We start from the raw sequence: 13,315 nt of genomic DNA, 5'->3' as shown, positions 1-13,315 counted from the left end.
CAAATTGTCTGCTAGTCGGCCATTTATTTCTTCATTTTTATCCCTTAACTTTTTCCCTTAAAAGTTAAGGGAGCTCATGGGGTACCTTAATATTTAAGGGAAAAATCGACCAAAGTTAAGGAATTTTTATCCTAAGGAGTTTTATGAATAGAAACTAAGGAAATTCTTAAAAACTAAGGGAAATCTTACGTTTTTTAAGGGAAATCTTAGAATCTAAGGGAATTTTTTCCCTTAGGAGCTTTATGAATACGGCCCCTGAACTTGGCGTATACTATAAAAAGCTAAGGTACGCCTCTAAAATTTGGGATGACAAATGCTGGTTTTAGTTCGATTTAAAATAATCAATTTCGAAGAGGTTGTTTGTATGTTTCTGTTATTTGAGTAAAAGTATTATTGGTAATTTATTTGCAATTAAGCATATTAAGATATGATGAGACCTTAAAACACTAAATAACTGTATACAGTAACAGGAACCAAGTTTTTAGTTTATATAAGGAAATATTGCTGTATTGTGTTATGTTAATTGACTGCGAAGCGGCTTAGTCTTATATAATTTTGAATTAGACGCATGGTTTAATGCGGAATGACACGATTGAGGTTTATATTATTTCACACATTGCATGTCCCTCTCCCTTATGTCCACTCCGGGTTTTGGTTTGGTGCCTTCTGGGTGCCCTGCTTTGGTGTGTCGGAGACTGCGTCCTGTGAACGTTGCCTTTGCCTTGTTGATCTTTATTCTTCAAGTTGTCTTTTATTCTGCAAGTCGTCAATAAAAATACAAGTACATAATTTAAACATTTACATACATCAACTTTACACTTCATTACCAATTTAAAAATTCCGGCTTTGTTGCAAAACTTTTTTATTTACATTTTCTTCAAATGGAATGGCATACAAATATATGGACTGTGTAATTGTCTGTAGTTTACCGAGATTTAATATTGTGGAACCATGAAAAAATTAAATCATGCGTATACGCGTTGTCTCCACCTTAAAGTGAATTAATTTGCATTTAGACAAAATAGTGTCGGTAAAAGAGCTGTTGCATTGTACTGTCGTACAACATCTGATTTTTTTAATTTATCAATTTGTTGACTTTTAGAAACTAGAAACAAGTTTCGTTTTTGCAGAAATTTACCTTTAAAGTTTTTTGTATTTTTTGTATTTTTCTTTTGAGATGGAATGTATAGTGCTGTCCGGCCTAAATCTGGTTTAAGAATCTTTAATAGCCATCTTTAATATAGTAAAGCGAGTTCACACGTGTGCTGTTGTATTGTCTTTTCGAATAAAAAAGGGGGTATAGAAATAGGATTCGTCCGTCGGTCTGGGAAAACATCCAATGGTCTATGAGCTTCATTCCGTCCTTGAACTTAGTTAAAATGAAGAAAATCCCGACTGGTTTATGTGGTAATTTTACTGCTTTATATGAAAGTACCGCATTAATCAAAGAAAAACACATAGGCACCTTATGTTGGCAATTCCATCTGTCCGTCCTCCACATTTTCGTGTCTGCTTCATTACTATGTCATTTATCAAAGGAATTTGAAGAAACTTGGCACAAGTGTTTATTATAATAAGATTTGATGGTATATGTCATGTCCGGTCCCATGAAGCGATTTTGAAAACACTTAACACAATGTTCACAATAAGGATACGTTGTGTTATGCCAAACAACCATTTGCCTACCTTTAAGGTCAAGGTCACAGTCGGAGGTCAAAGATTAACATAATCTGTTTCAATGTATAGTTTATGTATATAAAGTATCACCCTATCAATATATATCAATATATCAATAAATATTGATCAGAAATCTATTTATCATAAAAATGTAAATATCTGTTTTATCTAATACTACGTCTTTCTCTAATTTTTATATAATAACTTCCCTTTTGTAGACTTTCTGTTTTATATAACCTTTTTCTTATGGATACTTTGTTTATTTTTGTTATTGCTTTAAAGTTTGTAAGATATAAATTGATAATACTGAATAAATTGTATTATATTGTTTTATAAAAGCAGGCAATATTCTCTAACATAATGAAGACAAACCCTGTTAACCACTTTTCTACATGTTCTATGAAGAATTACAAACAAAATCATTTATTTCTCAATTTTGAAGTATTATAAAAAATTATGACCAATATCAATGTCTTCATAACAATATTTTCAATTTGATATAAGTTTAAATATGCCATTCATAAACATTAATGAAATAAGATATTTCACAACTTAAAAATTTTTTTTTTAAATTTTTTTTTTACTTAAATGATATTTTGTTTGCAAGGAAAAACTTTGATTTTCCTTTATTCTGCTGCGAGAGGGACCCCATGGTAAATAAGAATCGCAAATTTTAGTAAACAAGGTTGATCATTATTATAATAAAGGGTTATGAAAACTTTATCTTGTACAAGACGGAAACAGTTTTATTGAATTGATATAAAAAATATTTTCAACAGAAAAAGTACTTTTTGAGATTTATTTCGAAACTAGTATTATCATAATAAATTATGTTGAATGTTAGTACGAAGAAAATATTCTTTTTCAGACTCTTGCAGAGATGAATGACAGTTAAATAAATAACAACACGTTTTTCATGTTTTATCTTTAAATTTGAATATTTCAATCCCCTTATACCAAACCTATCCGCATTTCTTCTAAAACAGTACATACTACATGGAATATCTTCTAAAACTTCCACAGATAAATACCTATAACTTGTGCAAAAACGCAGACATATGTCTTTATCTGTTTCTGAACAAAAACACTCTTATCATCGATTTTAAAGATATGTATGATTTTGAATTGTGTTATTTACCTTTTTTAAATAATTTACTTACTGGAGGAAAACCACTTAAAATTTGCATTATTCACAAGGTGCTCATTAGGAGTACTCTGAATTCTTGAAATATGATAAACAAGAGAAACGGAAAGGCGGTGTTCAATGAACGCAAGTCTTTGAAGTCTAAAGTCTTCCCTTTACACTTAAATGTTGATTCTTATGTTTAATGCCTGGGTAGAATCTTATCTTGTCAGTGTCAAGTTGTTTACTGGAAGGTCAGTGTTTATTTTATCGATTAGGTGCTTGAATATCACTCTTGGGCAACTTATACCGTGGATATTTAGGTAAGTCATATACATGTGTTACATAAAATACCATCAACATATACTTAACATGTCCTAGTCAGTATCACTTTGAGAATGAAAGGTTTTATTAAATATTGTAATATAAAAGGACCAACTTTTAATTATCAGAATAGAACAGAATTCTTTTATTTGTATCTCGTACATCATTATACTTCACTGACCATACCATTTCCAAGCACATTAATGTCATACTATTTGTCTCTAAAAACTATTTATAAATTATTCATAACAAGAGCCATCACGCAAAAGTGACGAATGCCTCCGAAAAGAATTCTTAAGCATTGCAGAAAGCTATTTTTAAAAGAAAAGAAAATGAAATAAAAAACTTGCTTAATACTGTTCTTCTGAAAAGGAAGTGCTATTTAAAGCAAACTGACAACCTTTGGACATGGGTTTTGGATGTGACACATCATTTTGATGTTGATGTGGTAGACATTTTTGCCAAGTAAGGGGCCTTGGATGTGACATGTCATCTAAGTGGTAGAAATATATTTACATTACATTGTATTTAACAAGAGCTGTCACGCAAAACAACAAATGGCTCGAGATATGAAATACCAACTTAAAAGACACATTATATAATTAAAAAAGGAAGTAATGACCCCGGCTAGGCGTGTCGTGTATATATCATCATATCATGCTCTTCTTACTTTGAATACCCAACCTTATACTAGTCTGACAATGTATAAACATCTCAAACACATATATTCTAGATAGAATGATTTGTGAATTATTATTAAGTATAATCATATGTTGAATGTTAGTACGAAGAAGATAATCTATTTCAGACTTCTCTTGCAGAAATGTATATACAGTTAAATCAATAATAACACTATATTTGATGTTCATCTTTAAAAACAGGTTTTAAATCTTAGGAGTCAATTTAATAAATATTTTAATCCACTTATGCATTTCTTTTACAACAGTACATACTACATGGAATATCTTCTAAAACTTCCACAGATAAATACCTTTCACTTGTGAAAATACGCAGACATATCTCTTAATCTGTGATACTCAAATACTCATCGACTTTAAAGATAAGAATGTTTTTGAAGTGTTTTATTTTCCCTTTTTAAATAATTTACTTACTGGAGGAAACCACTTTAAAATTTGCATTATTCATAAGAAATTTATTTTCCTTGCTAATAAGGAGTACTCTGAAATTCTTGAAATATAATAAAAAAGAAGAAAATGGAAAGGCGGTGTTCAATCAACGCAAATCTTTGAAGTCTTAAATCTTCCTTTTACATTTAAATCTTCATTTTATGTTTTAGTATTATGTGATAATACATGGGTAGAATCTAGTCTTATCGTTGTAAGGTTTTTTATTGGAAGGTCAGTGTTTATTTAACTGATTAAGGGCTTTATATCACCCTTTGGCAACTTACACCGTGAAAATTTGGGTAAGTCATTATTTACATAAAATACTAGCAAAATGATTTAATAATTATACAAACGGTTCATCAAATTATCTTATGATTTCAAAAAAGAAACAAAATCTTTTTTACGTTACCATTAACATATATATAATTTCGATATAATATCAGTCTTAGCGGTGTTTATCGGCTATTTAACACCGGTTTTAACAACTCATTCGTGCCAAAACTCTCCAAAAAACTTGGATATCTGAATACAAAGTCTTTACGCAACTTCCGACGACGACAGACCCTATGACTGATACATCTGAACAAGGAGCGAAGGTCCACATTAAGAGTATAAGAACTATTGAAGCAATCAAGGACGGGTCAATATTCAACTCATGAATTTAAACTTCACTGTTACTGTTTTCAAATATGTTTGTAATTTCCTAGTAGTTCGAAATGTCTGTCACCCTCAAATAATATTCGTATTTAGAATTATTTATGACCTACATATGAACTTGTAATATTGAACTTAGTTTGATTCCAAAGCATTATAAAACCTAACATAAGCTGTCGCTTTTAACCTGTTCTGCCTAACAATTCATGTTACCAATATGATTAGCAAACTTTTATTATTTGACCGACATAATGTTCACATCCTGTATTTATACAACACAGTGACGTGTATTTTCTATAGTATGTTACCTTTTGTAATAGGATATATGCCTTAGATGACTACGGGACTGCGCACGAGATTTTTTTATTATAGTAAAAATGATTACTCAACTATAACGCTAGTATGGTACCCGCACTGTAATTGTGACACTCTCATATTATTCATCATAGTAGTTTTTTTTCATTCTCTTGTCTTGTTCAAATTATTTTCCAAATAAGCTATATAATATTTTGATTAACAAAGTTGATTCAGTCAAATTTGCTTGTATTCGTTATTTGATTTGCCATTTTCGTCCGATATACATACGCTCATTGTTAGTATCAGTTTCAGTGTCCGACCTACATGCTAATTGTCTTTACATAAATATAGTCAAGTAAATGTAGTTTGACATACAGTGTACCATTAAAAGACCTATACATGCATCTTTGAAAGTTTGTATATGTAATGTTCTGTTGAGAATGTATATAGTGTTAATGCACTGTTATTTTGTAATTACTTCTCTGCTTCGGATAGTGAATATTTGTAAATTTTGTTTGCATCATTATTAAAAATTAAATACGATAACGCAGGTGATTGCGAAACCAAGCAGATCAAGAAACGTAGATCTTAAGCATTAATGAATTTGTGCTACTTGATTAACCTGTCTTTTTGCTTTGCAAAACAGTTATGTTGTTGGTTTTAGTTTTTCTTTTCTTTTTTCCAAGAGTTTTGTAGTTTGGCAGTCAAGATGAATTATTTTTGTGTCTACATAAATAAATGTATTGAATTTTACTTAATGCTGTCATTTTATGTTATACATATAGAAGTAAAGGAAATTAAATCTAAGACTCAAGCAGACATGTGTTAACTATATTTCAACCTACTAAATAAAAAAGTTAGATTAAGAAGAAAAATGGAAAATGTCTATCGATTTTTATTAAATATATAGTTTAGCCTCAAAACTTTAATTCTTTGAAATGTATCTTGTTATGTATTACTCTTGTAAATATTTAGTCTTTCCACTATCAATATTTTATCTGAGCTGCATGCCTCCAGAAGAGCAAAATCCTATGACAGATTCGAAAGACCTTGAGCAAAGAGTGCCAAGAGTTTTATAAAATGTGAAAACCTTCATAATGTTAGCAACTTCTTTCATATCATATGCAATTAATGACTAATTCTGAATTACATATCACTTTTTTCTAATCGCGTGACTAACGCAGTTTGCATTTTGTGTTCTTTATCTTTCGGTAACTTACGTGACTTATAAGTGTCGTTCTACGTAAAAACCATATTCTTTGTTCGGTTGAAATTATTTTATCTTAAGTTTTTTAAACGACGATTAGAAACCGGAGGCATACCGCTTTAATTACCTGACTACATTATTAGTTTTACTTGAGCATGAAAAATTGTACTGTGTGGTACACCTACTTACATGCATATGTTACATAATCGAAGGATAGTACATTATACTTTATTTTGACAGAACTATAGTTTCATGTAGACACGTATGTGTATCTTAAAACTCTTCTTAAAATGAGTACCTTTTAACTATAAGGGTGGCCTTTGAGGTATGGACATGGGTCTTGAACGTGACATGATATCTCAGATTATGCACATTTATTTAGAACAAAAGTGTGCTTTGTTTCAAATAAAGCGCAATTTTGTAAATTCACTAGCATAACCGCGACAAAAAATAACTTTGGTCCCTTGACTGTACCATGACTCGGGCAGTAAAATCACGAATAAATTCAAATTATGGGTAGGGCATGGAAAGAGGTTCTTGCATTAATCGATACTAGTGTCATTTTCTTGAGTCGATAAAACCAATCCATTGAATTAATTTTGGCGTAAGTAAAAAATGCGTTGGTTCGGGACACTAGTTTTTGTCTATTATGTATAACTCTGTAACGACAAATTTAAATGATTTGTTCCAGATAAAGAAAACATAAAATGGCTTCTTGGGCAAGTCATGGAGCAGCACACGGTGGGACAGCGCCTGTCGGAGCCCCTGCTGGAGTGCCTGTTGACCTCGAAAAGAAAGAGGCTTATTACTTACGTATGCATTTGCTAATAGTAAAAGAGGTAACGACCTTGTTAAGGGCACGATTTGACCTGGCTGTGCCACATCAACTTCATGCAACGTTACAAAATTCTAATAGTATGACCACCTTAAATTATGCAAAGATAAATAATCTTATTAATAAAACGCAGTGGGGTCTTTTATTTCCGCAATACCATCAACCGTCTTCGGACACCTTTGACGTTACTCTCCTAGCTTGTCTACTTAGAAATATATGTGGACTTAAGTCAAAGTCGAGATGGTGGAGTGAAACTGTCAACAGCAATATTCCTGATAATGTTGTTACTGAGGAAGCTGACATAGCTCGATTGAGGAACTTAAGAAATTATGTAATTATATAACTTCTCCTTGATACGATTTAATAGTTAGTTCTTACCGTGCAAAGACAAAGTCTTTTTTATAAACATTTTTAACGTTATTTTGTTAATACTAATTTAACGTTTAGATATTTAAACTTGTCAGTCAATCTGATTAAAAGCTACAACTTTGATTAATGAATGACAGTTGTATCCGAAGAAAAAGCTGTTGTGTGAAAACCTGTCAAAATAACTAGATCTCAATCTTGATACTTTAATACAAATCAGTTAAAATATTTCGCAAAATTACCCGCTTAGAATTATGTTTTATTATTATATCAATGTTTCCTTCTAGTTTGAACTAACGTTATTTTTTTAAACAATTGAATAGATGCTGCACAAACAAGTTGCTTCTTTAGAGCAGAGTGAATTTGAAGATTTGTGGGACCTAGCAGAAAAGGTACGTTTGAATAATTTATAATTGTCTTTCTTACCGTTTATACATTAAAGATCAGTTTTGCATGCCTACTTGCTTGTCAATCAGCGATAGCAACAGCAATGTTGATGATGAAAAAAGAACAAACAATGAACTTACAGATTCATGCATTCTTTTATTTCCGATAAAACTAGTGTAAATTTATATAATATTAAAAAAATCTACATCATAGATGAATTTGAAGTTGTTCTATTTTTATGTAAATCACGGACTGAGCTTGTATTGATTAATAATTGCGATTATTATTTTTCATAGTAGGTTTTTTACGGAAACAAGCATATCTTTTACCTTTTTCCGGAAGAGATTTGGTAATGCAAATACGGTTTGTTTCAAAAGTTATTACATGTATATATACAAAAAGACCAACTTTCATTTGACGTCTGCAAGTTCAATTAAAGTCTAGGGATACCTAGCTATTTTAAGAAAAAGTCATATTATTAATAGCTGTAATTATGTTGCTATATTTTGATGCCCCCTTAACATTTTCATTACAATCATTGACGAAATTTCCTAGATATATTATTTTTATGTATAGATATTTCTTTAACTTGCATTAAACATTGATGAGCGCCGTCTTGAAAAACGTATCTAACATATTTTCCAACAATATAAACAAGTGATTTAAGTTTAGAAACTGATTTCTCGACTCGAAGTCAAACTTTTAAGTTGTAACCTCTTATCTTATCCCTTATAATACGCTGTTTATTGTTTTAATTTTGACATCTGAGATGGCGAACTCTTTATGTTTGATATTCAGATATTTGAAGATCAAAAGCAAAAAATTGTTGATTTGAAAACCAGACAACTTGATTTAGTTACAGATGGAATGAGAAGTATAAGAGGTAAGATAGGAGCTTCTTATGTTAAAAGTGCTTAAACCTGTACAACTGTGCTGGCTGCATACATTATATTGCAATAAAATTTCTTAATCAAATTAATTTGTCATTGGATTCTATTAGAACATAATATTACTAGTGAAGTACAACTATCAGTTGTAGTAGAAAAAAAGCTGCTGACCGTTCCAAGGCGGCGCCCCTCTGTGTTCCTCAAATGTATGTCTATGTTGTTTCTTACTGCTTTTTTGTGACACTTTTGTTTGTGTCCCTTGTTGTTGTCTTCCCCCTTTACCCCTAGTTTTTACTCCACTGTGCCCTTGAATTTGTGGGTCTATTATTCAATCATTTATTTGTTTTGATTGAATACTTAATCATTTACAAACTATTTATCATTTAGTGATTGGCCTGTCCGTGCTCTGTCTTGTGCCCTGTCCGGTTTTTGTTTGGGGTCTGTCTGCGCTCCTTGCCACTGGTTCTTGTTGCAGGGTCGTATGGGGACTGCGTTCATTGAACGCCTTTCCTTGATGATCTTGTTTATCTTATTTTAAAATTTATTCTTAAATTGTGGAATCTGACTATTTGATTATAAATGTTTTTACAGCAAATACAGAATTATTTCTTCGAGACTATCTAGACGATCGTCAATATGTTGAAACTGCTGCCTACCAGAAAGCAATGCTAATTTTAAAAGATAAACATATAGTAATACTAACTGGACATCCAGGTGAAGGTAAAACTACCATGGCTGCAAGACTTGCTTTACATGTAAGTCAATCCGCACGTAACTGCCTTAAACTTGCAGCGCCATCTGATTGGAGAATAATTGATTTGTCATTAAAACTTTTTGATACAATTATCATAGATGACATATTTGGTGCTGGAGCAATGGATCAGAAGTTGGTCGGTGACTGGCAAAATCATCTGAATGAAATAGTGAGAGCAGCAAAGAAAAAAGCTGTGAGAGTGATAATAACGTCCAGACATTATATTTATGAGGAATCTAAAGAGGAGATTGGTTATGTGCCAATGTTCGAGAACGATAATGAAGCTCTTCTGCTGCTTACATCTATTGAGCTTTCATCCGACGAAAAAACCAAAATTCTAAAAATGCAAGCGGAAAAAAATGAACAAATTCTGGTAGACAAAACAATACAAGAATGTGTTGAAGCTTCTAAAGGGCCGACAGAAGAAGTAAAAGATTTTTTGTTCGGATTCCCAGAATGTGCATCTATGTTTGTCAGAAACAAAACTATGCTCGACGAAGGTGCATCATTTTTTAAGAAACCGGCACAGTTCTTTAAAAAATATTTAGAAAACTTGTATAGAGGCAAGGAACAAGAAAAATTTTTAGCACTTGTAACTGTATGGGCCAGTGATGATAAAAAGGTCTCGCAAAAGGACTTGAGGAATACAGAAAGTGCATCGGACCATGTCAAGAAGGTAGCAAAAATATTTGGCCATAATTTTAGCCCAGACTTTCTTCACAAAATGCTATTGTCATTAGATTCTCACGTGGGAGGATATCTAGTTTTTATAGAGGCGACTAAAGAATATACTTTCAGTCATAATGTCATTGCAGATATGGTTGGTTTGGTCATTGGTAGGAAAAAACCAGAAGAAGCTGTAGAAATTTGTCCACGAGATTTTCTCATGGAGTTTGTGTCGATTGGAGAAGGCATGCGAGATGATTTTAAAGTATGCTTAATGGACAACGAAATTGATTGTCTTATAGTTAAATGTGTTAAAATGCTTTTGCGAGACAACTTTAAAAAATATGTTAAAGAAATCAAACTATATGACTTTCAAAAATTTTCCAGGATCGGGCAGAATTATAATTACATTTACATTATTCGCATGATTGATTTTAGTATCATTCAACACAAAGCTTTTAGCTCTGAGAGATTTGTAAAAAAGTTCATAGACTATATCATTGAAGAAAATCTCGTACAAAAATGTTTCTCTGTACCTGTCATTTTAATGATGGGGCATTTCCTTGACTATGGGACATCTATGGAACAACTTGATATATGTCTGATGGGATATGCCTGGTATATTGGGGCAACAATATTTGCAAAGGAAGTTATAACACGACGGATACTCGGAGAAGATAACGTCGACTTGGCTGTTTACTTATTGTTGGCTGTTCACTCAAGACAAAAAGATTCAGTAGAATTTCTCCTTCGCCATGGAGCAAAGGTAACTGCCGATGCGATATATATCGCTTCTCATAAAAGCATAGAGCTTCTTGAAATATTACTTCAACGAACAAACGTCAATTACAGAAGAAATGCAATCAATGGTAATTTTCCTTTAATTGTAGCAGCAGGGGAAGGTCTAACTGAAGCAGTGAAATGTATGCTTAACACGGGTGCTGATGTCAGAGTACAGAATAAAGCACACATGACGGCATTACATAAAGCAATAGAACGCAAACATAAAAATGTGAGCAAGCTATTGATAGATGCTGGAGCACCACTTAATATCAAAGGGGGTAAATTAAACAAAACACCATTGCATTTAGCTGTTGATATGAATGAAATAGAACTTGTGGAAGTTCTAATTGAAAAAGGTGCTTCTTTGATTGTTAGAGACCATAAAGGACACTTACCAATACATAATGCTGCTATAACAGGAAGAACTGATATTCTACGGGCACTTTACCTTGCGGATCCGAGCCAGAACAAACTACTTATTCCCTACTGTGGCTTTGATTATTCTAATATGAGCGGACTTTCATTATTTCATATTGCCGTTTTGAAAAATAATGAAGAGCTTCTAGATACTTTGATAGGACTAAATGCTGATCCAAATGTAAACAATTTCTATGATCAGACGCCTTTGTACTTTGCAATTATAAAAACAAGGGAAAAATTGATTAATAAATTATTAAACTATGGACAAACCGATAAACGAAAATCACAAAACGAAGGTTTTACACCTTTACATGCTGCTATTTTCAAAGATTTAGGTGACATTGCAAAACGTTTGGCTTTAGATGCCAATGTAAATGCAAAAGACAAATACGGGAAAACGGCACTTCATGTAGCATGTGAAAAGGTAAATGTTGAGTTAATAAAGTATCTTCTGGAAAAAGGAGCAAATCCAAGATTAATCACGATGCAAGGTAAAAATGTGTATCATATCTTGAGAAGTAGTGAGAAATTGTGTGCAGGAAGATCTAACGATGTTAAATGTGCTGAGCAGGTCATTCATAAATTTAACCGGAAGTTCGTTGCCAAGTTGTCGACAGAAAGAAATAATTACCTTGAAGTATTAGCTTTTATAGAAGATGATGTTAATTACTCAGTAGCGTGTGCTTCCATAGAAGATAAGTTTGTAAATCCAAGGAAACAGAAAAGATGAAAATAGGATATGTATCGAAATTAATTAAAGAAACGAAATTGAAAATCATTGAAAGAAGCCGTGTCTGTTGTTTAGTCGTATGTGAGGAGATAACGAATCAAATGAACAAATATCTACAAATGTGTGACTTAATTCTTTCATGTTATACATGCTTATGAATAAAGATAGTTATATACTGACAATAACATGTTTCTTCATACTTAACTTATTAAAAAAATTTATACATGTATATTAAGCTGGAATTGCATGTTTAAGCTAGATGCTAGAGTAAATGCATGTCATAACTTGATGTGGAAATGTGTTTTAACTTTAATTGAAAACTATGTGTATTCTAAATACAAACAGGCAATACTTATTCATAATTCACATAGACATGAATATGATGAAAATAATTTGATTCGTATGTATGATCTTTAAAGTAAAGAGTTGTGTATAGTTTTTTTTTATTGTGTTCCGTTTCTGTTAACGACATTTGAATTAAATCAAAGAAACCAATAAAGTTTACTAGTTTCAAAAATAATGTAGCATTGCAATCCTCTTACAATTCAATTATTGAGAATGTTTCTTTACAGGTCAAGTCTCAAACACACATTTCCAATGCAAATTAAAAAGGTATAGCTCAAAACGAATATGTTCAAACATTTATTTCTTTTAAAATGTTTATCTTGTTTATTCAAACACATGAAAAATTTAAGACATGCTATCATTTAGCATGATTGTATATGAATATTTTATTGAAGAATATAATGAGTAAAGATCCCTGTCAAATATGCCTATCCTATTAAGAAATTAAACAATTGCAGGCATCAAAATGAGCTGCAATATTTCAAAAGAATCAAATTTAAGAATAAAAATATAATGAGATGAAATAATGTTTCATGAAACAATTTATTTGTAATGTGTGATCTATGACTGATGTTTCAGATATTATTTCCGTATTGCCAATGCGTGATTTACGCAGCAAAGGGCTATTATTTGCATATATTTATACATATCTATATTTATATAACCCTTTTTAAAAAAGTTTTTCAAACGCTCATGAAACTCAACGTGAATCTGGAAGCATTAGTAACATTGT

General features: G+C 31.6%; 1 protein-coding gene across 2 annotated transcripts; it reads left to right on the top strand.

Annotated features, from left to right (window-relative positions):
- The first annotated feature begins 3,015 nt into the window (after positions 1 to 3,015).
- Positions 3,016 to 12,906, top strand: LOC132725961 (uncharacterized). 2 transcript variants are annotated; one of them, XM_060711188.1, is made up of 4 exons: positions 3,016 to 3,123; positions 7,101 to 7,575; positions 7,934 to 8,002; positions 9,476 to 12,906. In XM_060711188.1, exon 4 carries the CDS (start codon positions 9,550 to 9,552, stop codon positions 12,235 to 12,237), a length of 2,688 nt encoding a protein of 895 aa, XP_060567171.1. In that variant the 5' UTR covers positions 3,016 to 3,123; positions 7,101 to 7,575; positions 7,934 to 8,002; positions 9,476 to 9,549; the 3' UTR covers positions 12,238 to 12,906. The 2 variants fall into 2 exon arrangements, with proteins under 2 accessions (XP_060567171.1, XP_060567170.1); XM_060711187.1 differs by lacking the exons at positions 3,016 to 3,123; positions 7,101 to 7,575; positions 7,934 to 8,002 and adding an exon at positions 8,809 to 8,880 and having other exon boundaries at positions 9,476 to 12,904.
- The last annotated feature ends 409 nt before the right edge of the window (positions 12,907 to 13,315 follow it).

This window comes from Ruditapes philippinarum, unplaced genomic scaffold (assembly GCF_026571515.1).
Source record: "Ruditapes philippinarum isolate M1 unplaced genomic scaffold, ASM2657151v2 ctg8744_1_1_1_1, whole genome shotgun sequence".
In the NCBI taxonomy this organism is placed as follows: domain Eukaryota; kingdom Metazoa; phylum Mollusca; class Bivalvia; order Venerida; family Veneridae; genus Ruditapes; species Ruditapes philippinarum.
Note: the sequence above shows the minus strand (reverse complement) of the source record. Positions and strands in the feature narration are given on the sequence as shown.